Source organism: Sander lucioperca, chromosome 3, assembly GCF_008315115.2.
Source record: "Sander lucioperca isolate FBNREF2018 chromosome 3, SLUC_FBN_1.2, whole genome shotgun sequence".
Taxonomy (NCBI): Eukaryota; Metazoa; Chordata; class Actinopteri; order Perciformes; family Percidae; genus Sander; species Sander lucioperca.
Genome location: NC_050175.1, coordinates 33,293,812 through 33,318,801, shown reverse-complemented (window position 1 = coordinate 33,318,801; position 24,990 = coordinate 33,293,812). Strand labels below are relative to the sequence as shown.

Here is a 24,990-nt window from a genome sequence, read left to right as displayed (position 1 = left end):
GACGATGAACGGCTAAAATGCCAATTTAAATTCCCTGAAGCTGTGCTCCTGGATCTATGTCCTGAATTTGGTCCAGTAGAGTGGGCAATGCACCGTAACCGTGCCATCCCGGTACAAATACAGGTCCTCGCCACTCTGGGGTCACCTGGCTGTTTCCAGAGGGAAATGGCAGACAGCAAAGTGTTTTTTATAAATATTATATATAATCTTCAACTTTATCACTAAGGCTTGTTTGAATATAGTTCTGTTAAATCTTATCATATAGGTGTGGTATATCGAAGCTGTCCCCGAGTGCCGTTATGCCTGCCGTTTTGGACAGTATTATTAATATAGGTAGTCTATCGATCAGGTTTCCCTACACTGTGCGAGAACAGGCTGACATTATAATTCAATTTGCAGCAATTCCCGAGCATCTGAGAAGTTTTTTGCTTTTTCCCCACCGACCAGACGTCATGATTCGGCATAACGAAAGAACAACTGCCAGGGTTATTAACATACTGATCAGCATTCATGAGGTGCTTTGCATTGACTATTTATGGTTAAAAATGGGTGTGTACAGGGCGGGATAACAGGCTGATTCACGTACACACACTTGTGGGTAATCTATGATTTATAAAGGGAACGTTGCTTACAGGTGTGTGTGTGCACGGTTTCATAAATCAGAATTTTTTTTGGTGTATGCCATTTTTGGCTTTTGGGCGTACGTACACTTTTAGGGGATCCTACGCACAGTTTTATAAATGAGACCCTGGGGGCCTCATTTATAAAAGCGAATTTGCGTCAGAAGTGGCGTACGGACGAAACATAGGATGTGAGTACGCACAGAAACGTCCTACGCTGGATTCCCTTTATAAATCACAATCGACTCTAAATGTGGCGGCTTCATGTCATGCCCATAATTGCCCTTAAATAGTCAGTGAAACGCCCCAAATTAATATTAATCCGTTCCGACATCATGCGCACAGAGGAAAACAAAGCAAAGGACTTTCACTCAATGTGAAGTTGTAGTTCTTGTTAGAGAGGTGGAAAAGAGGAAAATATGTTTGGAAGGCATTACTAATGCCAAAATACAAATACAACATGTTGCAGACGCAGTTAATGCCACAGCCTCAGAGGTCGGACCGTGGCCCAAATTACAAAAGAAATGGTCCGATATTAAAGTTGATGCAAAAAACGCCTAGCGCTACACAGAGAAAGTGTTTCTGCCACGGGACGCCGGAGCTGACCCCTCTTGAAGTGGGACAGGTTTATTGTTTATTGTTAAAAGGATCCCATTAGCTGTCACCAAAGTGGGACGAGCTAGTCTTCTTGGGGTCCACAACAAAAAGAAAAATAAATCACTTAACAATGATAATCTAAAAGCAGTAAAACACTGTAGACATCATTATAAACATCATCAGAAATGATTCAGAATAGGTTATTACAGTATTACATTCAGTATTACATTCATACAGTAAATATGTCCATTCCCTACTCCCAATTTTAAATAGTGCATTCTCAGATGATACTTGAAAGAGACTTTGCTATTCATTTTACTTATATTCAGTGGGCAGTTATTCCAATGATTGATGGCGCGATAAATAACTCTCTTTAAAGCATTTGATTTTGGGCATGGTAACATCATCTGGCCATCATCAGCTGACCTAGTCAAATGAGAATGAACCTGATCACACCTAACAATTTGGTTATAAAAGAAAACAGGTTGAGAAGAAAGGACAGTGTTTCTGAAAAATGTAGTTGTATTGAAAACCAGCCTGTTCTCTACCGTTAACCATTTGTTAACCGTTGGTGCATACTGATAGTGTTTGTTCTTATGGGACAATGTAATACTAACCTGGCAGCTCTGTTTTGGGCAGTTTGTAATTTTTTTAGTTGCAGATGACCATACAGGTGCACAATAATCCAGGTGACATAAAATTAAAGATTTAGCCACCTGTCCCACGATGTGTGTAGGGACATAAGAAAGACATTTCCTCACCATAGAGATACCACAACCAATCTTCTTCAGTATGGTATCAATATGTTCTGCCCATGACAGCTGACTATCTATTATTGTGCCCACCAATTTTACTTTATCTACCTGTTCTATAGGTTCCCCAAACAAGTTCAAACTCATCTTTGGTGTAGATGACAGTTTATGACTCGATCCCAAGATAATTGATTTGGTTTTCGAGATGTTCAGTACCAACTTATTTCATTTTATCCATGTTGCAGACGCAGTTAATGCCACAGCCTCAGAGGTCGGACCGTGGCCCAAATTACAAAAGAAATGGTCCGATATTATTTAGGAATTTTAGTTTTCCTGGTAATTGCTATAATATTATGGTCACTAAAACCCACAGATCGAGAAACTGGTTTAGTGCAGCATTCAGGAATATTTGTGTAAATATGGTCTATGCAAGTGGCAGAAATATGGCCAGCACTGTTAGTAAAGACTCTGGTTGGTTGAGAGATCATCTGAGACAGATTACAAGCATCGATCAATGAAACTATCTTTTGTTTCATTGGACATTGATTCGCAAACCAGTCTATGTTCATATCCCCAAGTAAAAAAATATCACCATTCACATCTGTAACTCTGTCAATTAACACACATAAATCATTCAGATATTGCACATCAGTCCCGGGAGGTCTATAGCAGCAGCCGATCAGCACCGGCTTAAGGTAGGAAGATGCACTTTGACCCATAGAGATTCTAAACTATCTGAGATAGACTCAGAGCACAGTGTTGCCGGAAAGTTATTTCTGATATATAATGCTATGCCACCCCCATGTTTATTCCTCCTCCTTCTAAAAATATTATAGCCATCAATGGAAATCTCTGTGTCAAGAACAGTAGCATCCAGATGAGTCTCCGATACAGCCAAGACATGAATGGTGTTTTCTGTAATCAGATAGTTAAGTTAATGTACTTTATTTCTGATGCTGCAGACATTCAAATGGGCCATAACAAGACCCTTTGAAACAGGAAGGAGATGCCTATCATCAATGGGCCTACTATCCATAAAAAATGTAGTTCAGTTCAGTCTATATGAGCTCAAGTTAAGGAAACCAGAGAACTAGTCTCTAGCTCCAGCTCCTGGCTCCAGCTCCAGCTCCTGGCCATTGGTGCCTTTCTAATCCTTATGCTTTTGGGCAGGGGGATGGACAATAAGCTTGTCATGGCGGATGTAGGCTATGTCACCTCGTTCTCTGGCAGCTTTCATGGCTGGAATGAGTTCCTTACGCTTTTGCCTGACAGCTTCAGTGTAGTCCTCATTCACATAGATGTTGTTGCCTTTCAGAGCCTTTCCCAGAACAGCGATTTTATCTTTGTATCTGAGGAATTTGATTATGATAGGCCTAGGTCTCTTTCCAGAATATCCGGATGGATTGCCAGTCCTATGTGCACGTTCAATCACCATCTGACTACTGTCCAGGTGAAGTTTCACACACACCTGACTTCGTCCTCTGTCTCCTTCCAGCTTTCATTCTGGGCCTCAGGAATGCCACCCACAACAAGGTTATTCCTTCTTGTTTGACCCTCCAAGTAGTCCGCTTTCTCAGTTATCTCTGCCAATTTCCCCTGCATTGTTTTGGTTTCAGCACAAGCAATTGTTCTCTCTGACTCAATTTTCTCATTTTTCTTTGTTAGATCATCAATGTCCTTCTGGGAGAATTGCAGGCTGCTTCTCAGCTCCTGTGTCTCCCTGGTCAATTTGTCAATCCGAATGTTCACATTGTTCACAAGTAATTCCACAACAGTTTTGAAGTTGCTTTCTTGCTGCTGCAGAAGTTGCATGAACAGATCCTTTTGTTGACTCATTAGAGCTCATACCTGTGAGAGTGACACCAACTCCTCTCCATTACTTTGGTAGCTGCTTTGGTCCTTCTTGGGTGGCATAGTGTGCTGAGATTCTCTGCTAGGAAATCCTCAGGCTTCAGCAGACGAAGCAGGCCGAGATAGTATGCACCAAAAATCTCAACTTATGAAGATCATCCACCGCTTTTCACTAGGTTTCTTATAAAATATAGAGTCTCAGAGTGGATATTTAAAGAAATTTAAGTTCTTAAATTGAGATAAAACAATTTAAAACACTTTAAAAGTATCAGTATCAGGAGTGAATGTGTTAACAGCCATGTGTCGGCATGACACCAGCACAGCGTGGTTTCTCTGAGCGCTCCTCTGTAACACTGGGCCCAAAACAGCACAGAGATCCAACAGGACAGCTCGAGGCAGTCAGAACCGGCACTGAGGCCACTCGTCCTCGTTTGCCAGCAAGTCTTCTTGCTGTCGGTCTCCATTTGCCACATCTCCCAACAGTGCAAAGCCAGCCATTGTGCGTCATTACGCGTGGCATGCCTTTTTCTACCCTTTTTCTGCCTTTTTCTAAAAAGCTAAAGGTGTCGGAATTTATTTCATTGTAAATGACAAATAGTTCTGCGCAAGCAGCATATAATTAGTCAAATGTTCTACAGTATTGCACCTTTCACAATAGTTAAAACATGCTTTAGATCTACAATAAAAACAAACATTTAAAACAAAAATAAAACGATCTAAAGCCATAAAAATAAACACTGTATAAAACACTATGATACTGATATGATGACCATATTAAAACGACGAAAACAGCATCAGTGTAAACATTATTTGTCCTGTTTATCTATTATTCATGAGAATAAATTCCATAACATGCCAATATAATTACAGAACATTTGAGTTTTTTTCACAAATATATCTTCATTTGAGTTTACGATAGTATCTTGTTTTATTTTGTCTGTTTTTCACCACAGATCGATCAAACAGGTGTTTGTGTAGGATATTAATTGTAAGAATGGCTTTGTGAATTCTTCAAATCATCAATGAGAGGCAATATTTCGATTTATTTTACACAATGGTCTCAGTTTCACGGGTTTCATAAATCTGCCGTCTGCGAGTCACCGAGTGTCGTTTTGTGCTCTTCTTTTTTTTAAAGTATCGGTTCAGGTCCTGTTTAGGCACTGTTTTAAAAGTATGTTTTTTAGCATCGGTATCAGCAACAACAAAAAAACCTGACTTAAGCCAATTGGTACTGCCAAATTTGTCATACGAACCAAACCTGGGACCCAAGACAATATTTTGTCTTTCATTTTATTTATTTATTATTATTTATTTCATCCAGTACTGACTCATTAAACCAAAGCAACACATTGTCTACAGCAGTGGCTCTTATAGTGGGTGTCGCAGTGCGGTGCCTTGAGGACGGACCAAGATTAGAAGAAGTAAATCAGTTTTCAGTGACTTACTTGAATATTTCCGAGTAAGTCTAGTCTCACAGCAGTCCAAGTCAAGCCTCAAGTCCTCATTTTTGTGACTTAAGTCTGACTGCTGTCCAAGTCAAAATCTTAAGTTTGCTTCTGTAGGTCTAATGTCGAGATCAGACAACACAATTTAAGCCTGATAACGGCCAGACCTGACAGACATGGGAACTTCATCATCTTCATCATCTAGAGTAAAAGACTAGTAGGTCAGGATTTGTTTAGCTTTTCTTGCCTAGTTTAATAATTTCTACAACATATTTCTTGACATTCAACAATAGGAGCACAAAACACTTTTCTATGCACAACTGTTAATATGCTGGAGCAAAAGAAAATTTAATTTAATTCAATTCAATTTTATTTATAGAATCAATCATAACAAGAGTTATCTTAAGACACTTTACGGATAGAGTAGGTCTAGAACACACTCTATTATTTACAAAGACCCAACAATTCCAATAATTCCCCCAAGAGCAAGCATTTAGTGCAACATGGGTGAGGAACTTTTATCACACCCCCAACTGCCAGTTGGGGGTGTGATAAACAGTGGCAATTAAAGTAACAATAAAGATAATGGAACTACGACTAGAAATAGTAGTTGTAGCAGTTCAGGGCATAGCAGGACATAGCAGGGCACTGCAGGTCATAGTGGGGTGTAGCAGGACCACAGCGGCAGCTGCAACCATGATTTAGGTGCCACCCTAATCCAATGAAAACTGCGAGGTGAGAAAACATGAGCTCTTTAAGATATGATGGTGCCTGACCATTAAGAGCTTTCAAAGTGAGGAGAAGGATTTTAAATTAAATCCTGGACTTTACAGGAAGCCAATGCAGAGAAGCTAATACAGGAGAAATATGATCTCTTTTCTTTGTTTCTGTCAGTACACGCACTGGGGCATTCTGGATCAGCTGGAGAGTCATAAAGGTCCCATGGCATGAAAATTTCACTTTATGAGGTTTTTTAACATTAATATGAGTTCTCCCAGCCTGCCTATGGTCCTAGCCTGGTCCTACCAGACTCTCGTACATTTCATTTGTACAGAGAGTCTGGCCTCTCTCCATTGACAAGTGTTAACTTCCTTGAAGGCGGGTACTCTGTTGAAGTTTATAACTATTGGATCTGCCCAGAGCCACTCTGGATCTGCCATAACCAATCGCTAACGTTGGGTCGTAACGTATGTCATGCACATGTGCAACAAGAGGGGAGACCGTCAAGGCTTATATTTAGCATTAGCATCGCTAGCGTTAGCCTAAGCCAACTCCTTCACCACTAACGGAGCGAGCTGGAAAATTAAACTTTTCCCGAACCCTGTGGGGAGGAGGGCCACAATATCATGGCCACTAACAAAACTCAGCAAAGATTGTTCTTGCTCTGGCTTTAACTTCTGGATATTCGACGGCGTTGCCACAACGGACCGAATGGCTTTGCCCGCATCTTTCTCCGCCGCAACTCTATCGCACGGCCTCAACATCATCGTTCTCAGCCACTCCCTTTCTCCAAAATTTTGATGGAGACTATACCGTGAACCCAGACGTAGTACTGAAGGGAAATGAAAATTGAGCATAAGTACGTAGGAGGGCGGAGCCAGGCTACTATGGTCCCCCAATGGCTAGAAATGGCGATAGGTGTAAACCGAGCCCTGGGTATCCTGCTCTGCCTTTGAGAAAATGAAAGCTCAGATGGGCTGATCTGGAATCTTCCCCTTATGAGGTCATAAGGGGCAAGGTTACCTCCCCTTTCTCTGCTTTGCCCGCCCAGAGAATTTGGCCCGCCCATGAGAAAGAGAGCGACATCATGGCTTACAAACAAGCAAAGTGGCAGTTGGTCAAGGCCACACCCCCACCATCCACCTTGCCCCCATCCCCCCCCCTCCTCAATAGCATTTAAAGCTACAGACACAGAAATGGCACATCCTAAGTAAAGCTCATTGTGGGACTGGCTCTAGTGGCTGTAATTCTGCACGAAGGCTGAATTTCGGGAAAGAGACTTCAGATACAGTATTAGGGGACCACTAAAAGCATCCAAAAAGCAGCCTGTCATAGGACCTTTAAGGGCCTTGTTTGAGCAACCTAATAGTAAGGAATTACAATAGTCCAGCCTTGAAGATGATGCTGTTGGTTGTGTGAGCCTCTGGCAAAACCATGAAGTCGGTTTCGGGCACCGTCTTCCCGATCACTTACGCATTTGTGCAAGTTGTGAAGGACAACATTGATAGGGTCCAACATGAAGTCTGGCATGTCTCTCTGCCAAGTCATGGCAAGAGTTTCTGTCTCTATGATCGCCTAATGTGACACAGTGACGGTCAACAGAAGACAGAAATATCATGTCGCCTGATCCACGATTAGACTTGTTTAGCTTAGCACAAAGACTGGAAGCAGTGGGAGACTGTTTGTAAACCTTTGATAGTTCACCCTTTTTTTGAGGGGCCTATTACACATAATCACCAAAAAACTAAAGCTATGGCGGCACAAAGGTTAAGCTCATTAGTATTCAGTTGGGCTGGGTATTGCCAATGATTTTCTGAATTGATTCGAGTCCGATTCACAAGGTCCTGATTTGATTACATTTCAGATTCAATATCAATAAGGTTAGGAAAATTTCAGTTACAATACCAATTTTGCTGGGATACTAAATTTATTATTAGAGAATTTCTGCTGTAAATTGTACAAGCAAGAAGCAGCCCCATGAAATTGAACATAGTGGCCAAACAGTAAAAATACAACTCACGGCCAGTCACGGGATGCCATACAGCCATGGTGAAAAAGCATATTAAAAGAACAATTTTATTAATCTATATCAGATCACTCAAACAAAGATGGATTTTATTTGGAAAACTGGTTATTTTAACCCAGTCTTAGTATTCAGTCAATGTGAAATAATCCCAACTAACACAGTGGGAATGTTGTAGATCAGAGATCTTCAACTAAAATGTCTTGAATCCAACATATTATTAGCAAATATAAATTAGCCAATTTGTGAAAAAGAAACATTGATCATAGGCTGACTGGCCTATAGGTAAGGTAGTCAGTAAGGTAGCCATACACAGATACAGTAAATCCTAAGGGTTTACTGTGCCACATGTATTTTTAACATTAAAACATGATTTATAAATCACAACAAAAATTATTTTAATAGCTTAGTATTCTATGCACTAAAAAGTATGTATAAAGGCTTTAGGTCGCCCTATACAGTATCGTAGGCCCAGTTTAATATGAAACTTAATTTTATACAATATATGCGGGGTCCCTGCTCTGTCTCTCTTTCAGTTTAGGGGTCCTTGGCTTAAAAAAGTTGAAGACCCCTGGTCTAGGGCAATGGATGCATCCACACGCAGCATAAGATAAGATAAACTTTATTGTCCCAAAGGAAATTTGTCTTGGGCAAAGAGAAGCGCTGGCAACAGCTGCATACACACACATACACCAGACATTAAGTACAAAACAATATATAACAAGACAACAATGTGCTCTCGGACGAGCAAAAAATAAATAGGATCATATTGCACAGGCCCTGACATGTTAAAATATTGCACTGCCCCATAATAAAGTTAGTTACGCGTAATACAGGATATTCCCAAACAAAGGATGCAAAGTGTGGATATAGGAATTGCACATAGTGAGTAAACATACACAGGTTACATTGGTTAAGGCCAACAAATTATTATAGTTATGAGAAAAGGACTGGTTGTTTGTTCTGTTCTCTTAATACATCCATGGTTCTGTAATGCTATCGATGTAGGGACAATTAAAAGCTTGAGGCGGTTGTTTTTGCACCTACTGGCTCTATAGCGTCTGCCAGATGGAAGGAGTTCATATTCTTGAAAGAGAATTGTGAAGGATCTTTCAGGATCCTGTGTGCATGTGTGATTACGGTTGACTCAAAGATTATTTAGTATGCAGCTGGAGAACTGCTCCAACCCTCTGAGCCAGTCAGAGGGTTGGAGCCTCAGCCTTTGGTCAGTCAGACCAAAGGCATTATGGGTTTCCTTAAAGAGCCTGTGCACATTGTTTACTAAGTGTTCATGGCAAATGTAAGAGACCATCTGCACTAGCATGTATAATGCATTTCAGGGTCATCCTAGTGCTCTCCGGAGCGTAAAGCGTGCAGACCATCATTCACTCCCGCTCATTAATGGGACCAGGACACCATTATCTGTTTTCACTAGAGCTGCAAAGATGAATCAAATAATCGATTAGTTGTCAACTATTCAATTAATTGCCAACTACTTTGATAATCGATTAATCCGTTTGAGTCAATTTTTACTAAAAAAGTAAAACTTATCTGATCGCAGCTTGTTAAATGTGAATATGTTCTAGTTTCTTCTCTCCTCTGTGACAGTAAACTGAATATCTTTGAGTTGTGGACAAAACAAGACATTTGAGGACGTCATCTTGGGCTTTGGGAAACTCTGATCCACATTTTTCACCATTTTCTGACATTTTAGAGACCAAACAACTAATCCACTCATCCAGAAAATAATTGACAGATTAATCGACTATGCTGTTTTTGTGTTTGTGTGTGTGTGTGCGTGTGTGTGTTCGTGTCAGCGGTCTGCAGTCATGAGGACTGAGAAAAAGTTTGCCTTTTTTTTTTTCAAATTGGGCAAAAGAAAAGCGCTTTTATCTCCACTGGCCTCCACATTTGCAGAAGCAGTTTCTCAGAACACTTACACACACGGATGCAGTCAGACTGTGCTAACTGAGTTTTCTAATTGCCTTCCAGAGCGTCCCTCTCCATTAGGCTTCGGGCCGGCTGGGAGGAGTGTGATGGTTCCCGAGCTCCCGGTGCACACACACACACACACACACACGCTGACAGCCATGCCTCAGAGATACTCCCACCAGAGGAGGAAAGCCAGCACAGCGGCTGCTCGGAGGATGGAAAGGAGACGCAGGGAGCAGGGGAAAACCAGCAACAACAACAACAACCCAACCAGCAGCCACAGCCACCGCTCCAAGAAGCTGGCCATGCTCTCCAGGTACCTGCACCACTCAAAGGCTTACAACTAGGGCTGCACAGGAAGCTCCAGACACTTCACTTAGGTTACTCACCTTTGTATTGGCAGAAATACCATGTAACCTTTTGCAATCTTCACCATGTAAAGAGACAGATTTTTATTATCCCCGAAGGGAAGTTTGTGTGTTGTGTGTGTGTGTGTGTGTGTGTGTGTGTGTGTGTGTGTGTGTGTGGGCTTGGCCAGGCTCATGTGCTGTGGTGATAGCTATGCGAGTGATGGCTAGTTATTGTAAGGTAATTTCATTTAGTTTTGCCTTATGATGACCAGAGATAATAGTTTGAGTACTTTTTTATTTCAGTTTTCAGTTCTGATTAGAGATGTTCTGATCCAATTTTTTTCTTACCGATGCCGATTCTGATACCTGAACTTGCGTGTCAGCCAATATTGAGTACAGATCTGATACCAGTGCTTTTAGAAAAGAAAAAGAAAAATATATACTGTATATTATTTTATAACAGGTGTATACTAACCCGTTGTTGTTTGGCCTGGCTCAGGTTAAACCCTTTGTAGTCTATATTGACGTTCCACTTCCGAGATTGCTCCGGTGTCGCCGGAAATTCCGCTGGATGTCGCTCTTTTTGGCCGGATGTCCGTTACCTTCCGCTTTCTTTGTGTTGGGTGTTCTAAACTCCGGTGGATTAATGAGGACTATGGTTAACTGCTCCTCAGATCTCTGCAGGGTAAATCTAGACAGCTAGCTAGACTATCTGTCCAATCTGAGTTTTCTGTTGCACGACTAAAACAACTTTTGAGTGTACACATGTTCCACCAAAACAAGTTCCTTCCCGAGGCTATTTTGCAGAGGCACCGTTGCTCCGTCTGGTGCTTAGCACCGCTCAAGACGATTGTGATTGGTATAAAGCAATGCCAATAAACCAGAGCATGTTTTTCTCCCGTCCTAGAATGCTGTGTGGACTAGCCAGACCCTCTTCCGCAGCGCTGTGGAGGAAGGTCTGGCAAAGCGAAACTAAACCCTTTGTGAAACATAGACAAATACATACAGAGAATGAATGCCATAGAACTTTCTCTCATTATCTAGTTTGACAGTCAGTCATAACGGCTAAATTATATGGTATTGGATCGTTGCATAGACTTGCATACTCGTCGATACCGATACCAGTATTCTAGGCGGTATTGGAGACTTTTCTGATATTGGTATCGGTATCAGAACGCATGTACTTGCTTCAATTTATGGCTGCTATTCTCCAGTTTTACAGTCTTGCTATTTATGTCTTTTAATGTCTGAAACTGACTTCTTCTCCAGGTCCCTGATCCTGTGTCACTCTAAGACTAATGATGACTGTCCAGAAACGAGGCATGCTGGGGAAGTGTCAGATGGGTGCAGGACCTGGGGCCCTGGCTGCAGGACAGACGGGCCCGCTGGGGATCAAACCCGGTACAAAGATACAGAGCACGGACACTGGAGGACAACCCAGCACTCAGCCTTGGAGAGAAGAGGAGGCGCTGAGGCGGATCATCCCAACACACTCAGGGAGAACAAACGGAGCATACGGAGGTCCTTCAGCATCAAGGTACGCCTGCAGGGCAGGGAAGGGGCTAGAAGGGGGGCACAGGGTGGGTTGTTTTATTCTAACTGTCATGATTATTAACAATGTCTCTTCAAATTAAAATAATTTAAGGTGGACCCATGCTGGCTATTCTACCTGTTGTTCTTTACATAGCTAATAGCTGACATTGTGATATGTAGGCTACTTTAGAACCCTGGTAATCTGGATTTCGTAATCTTGAAAAGTTGTTTTCTGGATAAAGGTGATCCAATCCAATTTTCTTTGAAAAACTGGCACACAAGTAACATGGATTACCTGATCCTGGATAGCAAAACATGGGATTTCAAGATATGGGTCATTCTTATCCAGATTAAACTTTTTGAACAACTGGCCCCTGGGAATTGTGACAGACTGAGCCTATAGAAAACATGTATTGTATTCAGATATACAAGTTGTTTAAAATGAAAACAGATAAAACTAATAGTAAATGTCATGTTTTATTTAGCAGAATTACAGTGTGTTGTTCTATCCTATCCAATATTTCCGATATTTCTAAGCAGATTTTCTATGCTGTATTCTGATCAATTGCCCCCCAGACTGATTATTGATGTTGATATTTGTAAAACATTGTGTTATATACATTTGGTTAGTCAGTCTCTAGATAGTAATTAACTTAATTAAATTCATGAGACATTTGTGTTCATATTAAGCAGCCTCTGATTTCATTTAATTATTTTTCTTACAAAAGCTGTGGGTTCCAGACATTGTGTTGTGGTTCGCTTGTAACAACAAAAAATAATAAACATAATTATTATTATTATCATCATAAATAAAGGTGCAACATATAACAAGAATTAAATTGTTAGAATTAAATGCTAAGTTAAAAGTTACTGAGAAAAGCTACTCTATATCCCTATGGGAATATTAACCTTCAGTGGTGGAATGTACATTATCTCCAGTACTGTACTTAAGTACAAATGTTGAGGTACTTGTACTTTACTCTAGTCTTTCCTTTTCATGCCACTTTCTACTTCTACTCTGCTACATTTCAGAGAGAACTATTGTACGTTTTACTCCACTACATTCATCTGACAGCTTTAGTTACTAGTTACTTTACACATTAAGATGTATGCACATAAAACACATGTAGTTTATAAAATCTGATGTTTTATTATAAATGAAACTGGCAAACAATATAACGGCCTACAAGTCCAGCTGAAATGATTAGACAATTAAACACACAACTGTTTGGATCCTTTCCAGTTTCTAAAATGGGAGGATGTTTCTGCATTGAGTACTTTTACTTTTAATACTTTGAGTACATTTTCCTGATGATACTTACATACTTTTACTTAAGTAACATTTTCAATGCTTACTTGTAACAGTAAAACAGAGTATTTTTACAGTGTGTGGTATTAGTACTTTTACCTAAGTTAATGATCTGAATACTTCTTCCACCGCTGGTAACTATCAACAGAGAATGCATGCCAGTCATAGTGAAGACTTTACAGCTGCTGAACAACCCTGACCCACGCTGAACTCAGTCATTTAATGGAGCCGTGTTTCCCTCTGGGGATAATTCATGCCACATTGAACATCACTCATTCTTAATCACCTAGCAGACAGAAACCATGTCAAACAGTAGCCATGTCATTTGGCTTTTATGTTGATACTAAATCTTTTACAGTCCAACAGAAGTTTATCAATGAATAGAGCCTTGTTTTGTCTCATCAGTTATTGAATTTCTTTGTTTCACATGATAACATGTTCACCTGGGTAATTGCTCCATATTTAAGGAAATTGACGTAGGGGGAAATACCTAAGTAGCCATTAAAAGAACACAACCATTCGGTCTGTATTATATCATTTAATAATCCCATCACATACTGTGCCCAGGCATTTTATAATATACATGCAGTGGTAGGATAAACTACTTTTACTGCAGTACTCAAGGCAGGGTTGGTAACTATTTCCAATATACAGTTTTTTATATTTTGTTTGAAATTGTCTTTAAACCCCGACAGCAATAAATAACTTCTGGGCTCTGAAAAAGAAGTGAAAAAGATCCATCATTTGAAACTGCTGTAATCCTGTAAAAACGCCCACCAATCACTGCCTCACGGTCCGCTTGGAAAGAGCCAATGAAATGCCTCCTTGGCCCGCTGTGCATACTTTACCCCTCCCACGTGAGAGCCTGAGCTCAAAGCGCATCATCACTGCCAGAGTTAGTGCAAGTCTACCTTAGATTGAAGAAGAAAACTCTGCCAGCCCCCGCCGTGGTTACTTAGTAACGTTGTTTTGATGAGTGAAATCACGGTCCTTTCCCCGCTCTGCTCTGAGAGTATGTGGGCAGAGCCCTGAGGGCAGGGGGAGAGGTTAGACCGAGTCCCGAGGAGATGCTTCTTTTAAATCTTGTTAGCTTTTCAACATTACCAATCCTGCCTTTAAGCTACCCAGCAGTACAGTGGCACCGGCAGCCATAATCCTGTACACACTGTGCGTAATTGTTTTTCTGTGAGACATACAACGCATCTAATGATACAAAAGCTCTGTTCTGCTCTCTGCTCTGTTCACAGTACTAATTTTCTCATTAATTATACGTTATTTCACCAACAACCTATCCACTATTAATCAGAATGTTCATTTTTATGACTCGATCTGTAGATAAACAAACGGATGAAGCTAGCATGTTGTTTGAATCATGTGTGTTAACATGGACATGAATATTGCGGTTATGAGCCATTCCGTTTTTGACCATATTCGGGATATGATGTTTACATGGCACACATAAATGTAGAATTGTTATATAGCAGTATGTATATTGTTACTTTAACTCAAGTAAAAGCTCTGAACACTACTTTATACATGGCTTTGCCTCCTAAACTGAAACTCCAAAGACTATGGCTCATTTCATTCACTATTAAAGAAAAAGAACACAGCAGTAATGTTTGACTGTCACCTCACTCAGCCAGATGGTTGATATGCTCATAAAGCTTGCTTTCTACCTCCCGTGCGTGTGTGTGTGTGTGTATATCTCGCTGTAGGAGAGTAGTATCTGGAGGATGTGTGTAGCCACAGGGCCCGCTGAGGAGCTGTATGGACCACAAATGGCTGATAACAGCGTCCAGACAGAGGACAAAGGCACTAATGTGGAGTCAGGGAGGAATGGAGGGAACCTAAACAGGTAATAAGACACAGTACACATCACAACTCTAAGCGCTTTATTTCTCAGGAATGTGTTGAAAAAAAAATGGTGAAGCTGCACTTATCAGGCTAAATGAGAAAGTGTGGCAGCAGAAGAAAAGCATCACTAAGACAGAAAGCATTGACTCATACTATATAGATGAAGAAATGCTGGTGTTTGACATGTTTGACCCAATTTTCACCTGGTATTCCAGCTGAAAATGCACATAGTACGGTCTGCAATCCGAATGGCCAGACCTCATCTAAAAGGTTTAGGTTTAAAAGGATTAGACCTAACCAAACTGCGACCGTTATGTTTAGATATGAGGACAGAAACCGCTACTGTGGGTTGTATGATCTGCCACCTCTAGGGACACTAATTTATGAAACGCTCCTATGGGTCATATTAGAGGGTAGGAATAAACGACTGATATAGTTGTATGGTTTAAAGGAGTATGGTTTGGAGGAGTTGTTGATCTGTTCACAATGTGGGCAGAATGGAGATAACAAGAACCTGTATTACTCCCATTTTCCACTGGGCACATCTGTGCTGCATTCCGGTTTTGTTCCGTCCTCCCCCATGTGCCGTACCACACCGGGAGCGTCTCAGAAGCGGAGCGTCTTGCCTGCCTGACTCGCATATTATATTGCCTCTACTTTGTACTTTACAGAACAATCACGTGTTTATTAAGCTAGGGGGGGGGGGGATTATCAAGCATTGACTTGAATGGCTGTGATTGCCCGCATCAAGAACACAGCGCAGACTCACCTGGAACGCAGCGCAGACGCACCCGGTGGAAAATAGGGCTAATTATCTGGTGTAAAGCAAAGGCCGGTGGTCAGATTTCATTATCCAGATTACATATCCAGATGCAGATTACAGTGTTAACACCAGGTGGAAATGGGTCATAGTGGGTCAAGTATTCAGATCCCTTACTTAACTAAGGGTTAAGAGTACTAATACCACACTGTAAAAAAAACTCTTGTTATAAGTTAAAGTCCTGCATTGAAAATGCTACTTAAGTAAAAGTATGTAAGTATCATCAGGAAAGTGTACCTAAAGTATTAAAAGTAAAAGTACTCAATGCAGAATGTATTTTAGAAACTGCCTACTTTTAGGGTTTTCCATCAAAAAACATATTAGTGTGTATTAGTGAGGTCTAACAATTGTTTGAGTGCATTTCCTTTCTCATAAAGCTCTTTTAAAGCCGATTTTTTCGTCAATTTCATTTTGCGCATTGTTTAAATGTATCTTTACTAGCTTGCATTCTTGCAGGACATTGCTGTGTTTCTTTGCACATTACCGCCACCAACTGTTGATTGGTGGAAAAACAAAAGGGTTGTAAACACACCCACTTGTAAAAGCTTTGCTCCATAGCATTACTAGTGGTGAAAAACTTCACAGGGTACCTTTAATTTAATATCTCAGTGAAAGGACCTTTCGTGTTCCTCCAACATTAAATGTGAAATACAAAATACTGTATATTTCACTTTTAGATAGCTATGGCATGAAGAAGGACTTCTAAATCCCATATCAGCCTAAGTAATAATATGATGTCATGCATTAAGTTTTGTGCTTGAAGACTTGATTTTCAGCTGTCTCTGTGTTTCTCTTCAGAAGCTGCAGCTTCCTGAGCCCAGACAAGCTGGCACCCTTCAACGGACAGTTTGTAAATGGCAGCACTTGGATTGCAGGGGAGGGGATGAGGAGCATTCACATTAAGGCCTACAGTGAGGTAAGAGCTGCCAACACATTAAATGGACTCTAGTGTGACATGTGTTCCTCTTTTCATATTTTTTTTATGAAAATCCTACTGTAACCCAGTGTTTACAGGAAGTTACTCAGGAAGTGTAATATGTTACTCTTTACATAGTCTATATCCAGGACGTTCCACTTCCAGGATTGTTCAGATGCCCCCGGAAATTCTGCCGCTCCCTCATTTTGGCCAGCTGTCCATCACCTTCTATTCTAAACTCCGGTGGATTTATGAAGACTATGGTTCTGCTCCTTAGATCTTGACAGATAGTTGTATTAGTTTATTATTAGATAGTTATTTGACAGATAGTCTAGCTAGCTGTCTGGATTTAAATCCAGACAGCTAGCTAACTATCTGTCAAATCTGAGTCTTTTGTTGCATGACTAAAACAACCTTTGAATGTACACATTCCACCAAAACAAGTTCCTTCCCGAGGCTATTTTGAAGCAGCACCGTGGCTCCGTCCGGCGCTTAGCGCCACCAAAGTCAATTGTGATTGGTTTAAAGAAATGCCAATAAACCAAATCACGTTTTTCTCCCATCCCGGAATGCTGTGTGGACTAGCCAGACCTTCCTCTGCAGCGCTGTGGAGGAAGGTCTGGCAATGCGAGACTACTCTTTAACTTTTGAGTAAAGTGGCGAACTTTTTGAAGTCAATCGACTCACACAGTTGTGTAGACATCCCAGTATCAATACACAAATTAACCCACGTTTCCTCCCGCTTTTGGTGTTCCTGCGTATTTACTAACCAGCAGCTATCGGGTCACCGGTGAAAGCATGCCTGTAGTGTTCTCTGTCATAAGGTTGTCTCCGTCATGCTGCCTGGCCCTGTACCCATACATCCATGCCCTGTACCGGTGTTAGCTTTTGTTTCAGGGAAAGGGGGCTTTGCATTCTCCGTTACCTTGTTAAGGTAAGCTAGGTTAGCCTCCTCGGTCCCGCCATTAGGCCAGGCGAGGGGCATGGACTATGTTGTGTTCAATTTGACATGGGATGTCGGAATTTCTGGGTTCCCAGTCGGAAACTATGGGCCCTATCTTGCATCCAGCGCAATTTACTTTGTACACCGACGCATGTATCATTCCTATTTTGCACCCGACGCACAGCGGACTTTTCCCTCAACAGACTCATGTTGGTACGTTAGGGAATGAACTTGCGCTCCAGGGGGTGGTTCAGCAAAAAGAGGAGGCGTGTTCCGGCGCAAACGTTCCCTAGTGCTATTTTGCAGTTTCAGAAAACAGTTCCACCACAGACCAGGACAAACCTAGTCTAAGGTCAGTGGCGTGTTATTCAGATGCTATTTTAAGGGCGCATGCTTGGCCATAATGTAGAGTGTGCACACCGCGCATACACTTTGCTTCTCTCATCTCACAGACCCAGCAGTTCCCATTTTTGCAAACCATACGTAAATACAAGGAAAAATATGACCTTGTTTTACACAACATTTCCATGAATCATGGATGTGTTGATGACATAAATGAGGAAATATTAGAGGACTTAAGGAGATGTGATATTGAACTGCATGTGCTGATGTCACTTAACCAAAATGCCCCAGCAGCAGCACGGGAGAGGAGAGACAGAAGAGCTGCATCGTCTTTAGTGAGGTAATCTCAGTCTAATGTTAGACTACATTGCAAAAATATCACCATGCATTCATAACCTCGTGATTCAGTGAGAGTGAGCCCAAAACATTGGAAAGTATTTTTTGTGACATTTCTTTATTTACATTTTGACAAAAAGAAAAATCAATAGCAAACATCGGTCTCCTCGGCTGTAAGCTGCTCCTGGCGTGCGCCCCTGGATGTATTAAGAGCATGCGCCTAGCAAATCTGCCATTGTAATAGCAATCCGCCATGGAACATGCGCGCCTGCTTTTAAAGGGAATGTGAGATAACGCTCTGATTGGTTTATTGCACATTACGCCCAAACCACACCTATGAGTAATGTAGCTACTTCAGACCAACCCATTTTAGATTTGCGTCGGGCGCAAGAGTCATTTATCCCGCCAGTATAATAGCAACAGCGCCTGAGATCCGCCCACAAAGCTACTTGCGTTTGGCGTTTGATACTTGCGTTTCAGATCGTTAAAATAGGGCCCTATATGGCTATGGCATCGACTGTATAAAACAGGTCTATGGTCTGAAATGGCAACTCTGAAAGATGTAACGTTATTTGCTCTATGAAAGACATTGACAAAGACGAAAACTAAGGACATTTACTCGATCAATTTATTTTATTTTAGTTAGTTTTGCAAAGTTTTAGTTAGTTATCGTTTTTTTTGTAATGCCTCGTTTTTATTTTTATTTCAGTTAACGACAATGTTTTTTCCCACCTAGTTTTCGTTATTTCGTACGTTTTCGTTAACGATTATAACCTTGATCCTGAGTACTCATTCATTGGAATTTAAATTGAATTTGAATATATAGATACACATATCAAAATACAATTCTAAATGATCAGATACATGCTCCACATGATCCACAGAGCATCTGCACACTGTGGATGGGTTGAAAGTGACTGACAACCAACTATTTCTGTGTGGGTATGGCATGTTTCTCATTCTGCAATCTTCCCACACTTGCAGACACAAGGCTCTATAGAGTTCAGTCAGAAATGGTAACACACACAAAGGAATTTAAAGAATTTGGTCAACAAAAAGAGTAATGTGAGAAGAATAATAATTCAGTAACATTTATATGATTTGAAGGCTTCACGGTGATGGTGGAATTTCTGGAAAACACAGAGTCTAGACAAGGTCTATTCCAGACAGGCACAGTCAAGGAATTTGATACATTGTGACATAATGACAAAGCAGGAAGAGCATAGTTTGGGAATCTCACCAGCTAGTCATAGAAAGTCAGGGTCCTCTGTAAAATCTTAAAAATGTGAGAAAACAAATTTAGTTAAGTAATAACTTAAATTATATATAGTGAGTGTATTACCGTTACACAAGGACCTGCATACACAAGAATGAGCAGTGTATACTCATGTATGGATGTGTCATTTTGGAGCAGAGGTGTTAGAACCAAAGTCAACATGGTGTGTTTCATTGCTCCTGAGCAGCCATAGAGGCAGTATATAAGTTTTATTTCTTCCAGGTTTTAGTATTTTTGTCGCTGTGGGAGCTTTCCTACTGGGTAGCATAACGCCTTGTCTGGCTGCCAAGTCTATTTGAGTCACTTTTTAGAGGCTGTGGAAACCTGAACAGCAGAATGAAGGAGAAATGGAGAAAAGGAGCAGGAGGAAAGAATGTCTAATATGTGACGACTGGGCTCAGCTGATTGTTTTCAATACTGTCTCTGTTAGATTTTTTTCCTCTCATAATGGCTCCCTTCAGCAATAAAATGCCCCCTGACACGTGGTTCCAAATACTAATTTAAAATTCTACAGAGGATTAGAGAATTAGAATTGACTTAAAATTGTCAGTTATAAAGCAACATCTAGACAAAGTTTGCTACCGTACAGTAAGCTACTAGTTATACCAGGCCAAGTAAGTATGTATACCATACTGTACACTATACTGTACTCTACTACCTATAATATATAATATAAATTCAAACTATAGAGCTCAACATAGAAACTCTGAATGAGAGACGAGCTGCTGCACGTCATCCACAAGCGAACGTCATCCACAAGCGACAGCAGTCGGCGGGGACGAGGCAGCCGGCAGCTGCCTTCAACCTCCTACCTAACAGTCGGCTCTATCGCCTAGTTTTTATTATACTAATAAAGTGTTTTTAAAACCAAAGATACATTTTTACGTGTAAGTAAGTATTAGCCTCACGCTAATTTATCAAGACTAGGTCTACCGGCTAAACTAACGCTAGCTTCATGGCAACCTCTACACCTGGCGAGTCCCCACTCCCCCTCAGGATTTCCTCGTTGTTCAATAATACAAACAAAGAAATTGCAGACCTCAGGGAAGATGTTCGTCGGCTTTCCGAGGACTTAAAAACCAAAGATGCTTTGTTAACCGCCTGCTTGGACGTGGCTCATAATCAGTCGCTCCGGATCTCATCTCTCTCGGCGGCCTTCCAGGATACCGCGCCATGGGACCCAGCTGCCTGCCCACGCCCATCGTCCTGCTCGACACCGGTTATCAAGCCACCCTGGACTGAGGTGGTTTGCGGCCGAAAGAGAGCCTCGGGTAGGGCTCCATCGCCTCCTGCCCTCAGCCTCTCCAACCGCTTCAATGCTTTGTCGGAGTCGGAGCCGGTGGTGGCCAGTGCGGCTCACCGGGCTCGCCCCGCTTCAAAGCAGACTGACCAGCCGTCGTCACGGAAGACGATTGCTACCGCGCGGCGAAAGCTTCTGAGGGATGCGGTAGTCAGACGGTCCGGTGGCCTACACTGCCTGGATCGGCCAAATGACAACGTTCCTCAAAAACAATCTCCACAACCGAACGGTAAGCATTCTTCCTCTTCTTTTCCCTGCCCATCTGAAACCGACACTGACTGTTTTGCTCCCGTCACCGGCTACCCACACCCCCCCACTCCTCGTCCGCTCTTCCCCCTAACCACAGTAATTATTGGGGACTCCATCACTAGAGACCTACGGTTTCATAATGCTGTCACACACTGTTTTCCCGGAGCCAAAGTTGCAGACATCCTGGCTAAAGTTATGGACCTGATACCCTCATTTCCGACCTCTATCAAACGCATCGTGGTCCATTGTGGACATAACGACATGTCCACTCGGATTCAGGAGTGTGAGCGCACAAGGCGAGACTTTACCACTCTCATTGAGGCTTTAAAAAGCACTGGGAAGTCGGTTTTTATTTCGGGCCCACTTCCATCTCTAGGTCGCGGATCAGGCCTCTTTAGCAGACTACTCTCCCTTAACACCTGGCTCCAGCTCACATGCAGTATTCACAGGATAGGTTTTATTGACAACTTCAATCTGTTTTGGGAACGTGGCTCCCTGTTCAGCAGGGATGGGATTCATCCCAATACACGCGGAAGCCAGATGCTACGTGGAAATTTGCACCACGCCCTGCATACCCAGACCTCTGATTGACTGTTTACATCCCGTAAACACTCCCACAAGCACACTGACCAGACACACTCTCCCAAAGTCAATAATCAGAGATACAGCGCTATACGCCCCTCTGTGCTCCCTTCAGAGCAATCACCCATTCATAATCCCATAACCACCGTGTCTGTCCCCCGACTGAGACCGTTTAAACCAAACGCTAACAAAAGAGGTGCTATACTAAACAACCTAATTGGAATTAAAACAACCACTGCAACGACAGAACAGAATAGGAAAATCAAATGTGGACTATTAAATATTAGATCTCTGTCATCGAAAGCATTATTGGTAAACGAATTGATATCAGATAACCACATTGATTTATTCTGCCTCACCGAAACCTGGCTGGGCCATGACGAATATGTTAGTTTAAACGAAGCCACTCCTCCCAGTCATAATAATACCCAAATTCCACGAGGCTCAGGCCGAGGAGGGGGAGTTGCAGCCATATTTGACTCGAGCCTGTTAATTAATCCTAAACCTAAACTAAATTATAACTCGTTTGAAAGCCTTGTTCTTAATCTTCAACACCCAACATGGAAAACAGTACAGCCAATTATATTCGTTGTTGTTTACCGAGCACCAGGTCCATATTCTGAGTTTTTATCTGAATTCTCAGAGTTTTTATCATGCGTAGTCCTTCAATCAGACAAAGTACTTATTGTAGGTGATTTTAATATCCATGTGGACATTGAGAGCAATAGCCTTAGTACTGCTTTCAATTCACTGCTAGATTCTATTGGTTTCAGTCAGAGGGTGCATAAGGCCACGCACTGTTTTAACCACACCCTCGACCTTGTGCTAGAATATGGCATCAAAATTGACGATTTAATAGTATTTCCGCAGAATCCTTTATTATCAGACCATTTTTTAATAACTTTCGAATTCCTACTACCAGACTATACGAAATTAAATAAAAGTTTCTACACTAGATGCTTATCTGACAGTGCTATAGCTAAATTTAAGGAAGCTATTCCAACAGCACTTAACTCAATGTCATGCCTTAATATAACAGAGGACTGTTATGTTAACTCTAGTCCCTCCCAACTTGATAACTTTGTAGACGCTGCTACGGCCTGCCTACGGACTACTTTAGACTCGGTTGCTCCTCTCAAAAAGAAGATGATGAAGGAAAGGAAACTAGCACCTTGGTATAACTCCCAAACTCGCAAATTAAAACAAATCTCACGAAAACTTGAAAGTAAATGGCGTTCCACCAAACTGGAAGAATCTCGTGTGGATTGGCAAGATAGTCTAAAAAATTATAGGAGGGCCCTCAGAAATGCCAGATCAGACTACTACTCAATACTAATAGAAGAAAATAAGAACAACCCAAGGTTTCTTTTCAGCACTGTAGCCAGGCTGACAGATAGTCACAGCTCTATTGAGCCATCTATTCCTATAGCTCTGAGCAGTGATGACTTCATGACCTTTTTTAATGATAAAATTATAACAATTAGAGAAAAAATTCATCACCTTCTGCCCACAGCTTCCAACGACTCACCATTGGGCGCAGGAGGGCTAGAGAGAACGATAAGACCTGATACTTATTTAGACGGCTTTTATCCTTTAGACCTCCAACAATTAATGTTAAGGGTCTCTTCAGCTAAGCCAACTACCTGTCTCTTAGACCCCATTCCAACGAAGCTACTTAAAGAAGCACTACCCGTGGTCAACACCACATTACTAGATACGATCAATATGTCCTTATTAACGGGTCACGTACCGCAGTCTTTTAAAGTAGCTGTGATAAAACCTATTCTGAAAAAACCCACCCTCGACCCTGAGGTCTTAGCCAACTATAGACCTATATCTAACCTCCCGTTTCTCTCCAAAATCCTTGAGAAGGTAGTCGCTAATCAATTGTGTGACTTTCTGCATAGAAATAGTCTATTTGAAGACTTTCAGTCAGGATTTAGAATGCATCATAGCACAGAGACGGCACTGGTGAAAATCACTAACTACCTTCTAACTGCTGCTGACAAAGGACTTGTCTCCGTACTTGTCTTATTAGATCTTAGTGCTGCATTCGACACTATTGACCATACCATCCTCTTACAGAGACTGGAACATTTAGTTGGCATTAAAGGAATCGCACTAAGCTGGTTTAAGTCCTATTTTTCTGAGCGATCCCAATTTGTTAATATTAACGATAAACCATCCAAATACGCTAAAGTTAGCCATGGCGTTCCTCAAGGCTCAGTGCTTGGACCAATTCTATTCTCTTTATATATGCTTCCTCTAGGCAATATTATTAGGAAACACTCAATTAACTTTCACTGTTACGCAGACGACACCCAATTATATCTGTCAATCAAGCCAGACGAAAGCGGTCAGTTAGCTAAACTTCAAGCGTGCATTAAAGATATAAAATCCTGGATGACCCACAATTTTCTGATGTTGAACTCAAACAAAACGGAAGTTATTGTGCTGGGACCCAAGCACCACCGAACTTCATTATCTAAATATATAGCTACCCTAGATGGTATTGCCCTGGCCTCCAGCACTACTGTCAGAAATCTAGGAGTCATTTTTGACCAGGATCTATCCTTTAACGCCCACTTAAAACAAACCTCAAGAACAGCCTTTTTCCATCTTCGTAACATTGCCAAAATCAGGAACATCCTGTCTCAAAACGATGCTGAAAAACTAGTCCATGCATTCGTAACTTCCCGGCTGGACTACTGTAATTCTTTACTATCAGGCTGCTCAAATAAGTCCCTCAAGACCCTCCAGCTGATCCAGAATGCTGCAGCACGTGTTCTGACAAGAACTAACAAAAGAGATCACATTTCTCCTGTATTAGCTTCTCTGCATTGGCTTCCTGTAAAATCCAGGATTGAATTTAAAATCCTTCTCCTGACCTACAAAGCACTAAATGGTCAAGCACCATCATACATAGAAGAGCTTTTAGTACCTTATTGTCCCACTAGAGCACTGCGCTCCCAGAACTCAGAGCTACTTGTGGTTCCTAGAGTCTCTAAAAGTAGAATCGGAGCCAGAGCCTTCAGCTACCAGGCTCCTCTCCTGTGGAACCAGCTCCCAACTTGGGTTCGGGGGGCTGACACCGTCGCCACATTTAAGAATAAACTGAAAACCATCATCTTTGATAAAGCTTATAGTTAGGGAGTGAGGAGTTGCAGCATAGTAGAGTAGAGTAGAGGGAGGCAGGAAGTACAAGCCCGTTCCGGCAGGGGAGAGTACGAGCCCGGTCCA

The 24,990-nt window shown here is 41.6% G+C and overlaps 1 protein-coding gene across 2 annotated transcripts in view; it reads left to right on the top strand.

Moving 5' to 3' along the window:
- Positions 1-24,990, top strand: part of il16 (interleukin 16) — an 82,484-nt gene that overhangs the window by 5,638 nt on the left and 51,856 nt on the right. For both annotated transcript variants that reach the window (XM_035999851.1, XM_031300978.2), the window contains exons 2-5: positions 10,001-10,256; positions 11,560-11,827; positions 14,848-14,987; positions 16,605-16,722. In XM_035999851.1, coding sequence (XP_035855744.1) covers positions 10,001-10,256; positions 11,560-11,827; positions 14,848-14,987; positions 16,605-16,722 — 782 coding nt within the window. The remainder of the gene's footprint in view (positions 1-10,000; positions 10,257-11,559; positions 11,828-14,847; positions 14,988-16,604; positions 16,723-24,990) is intronic.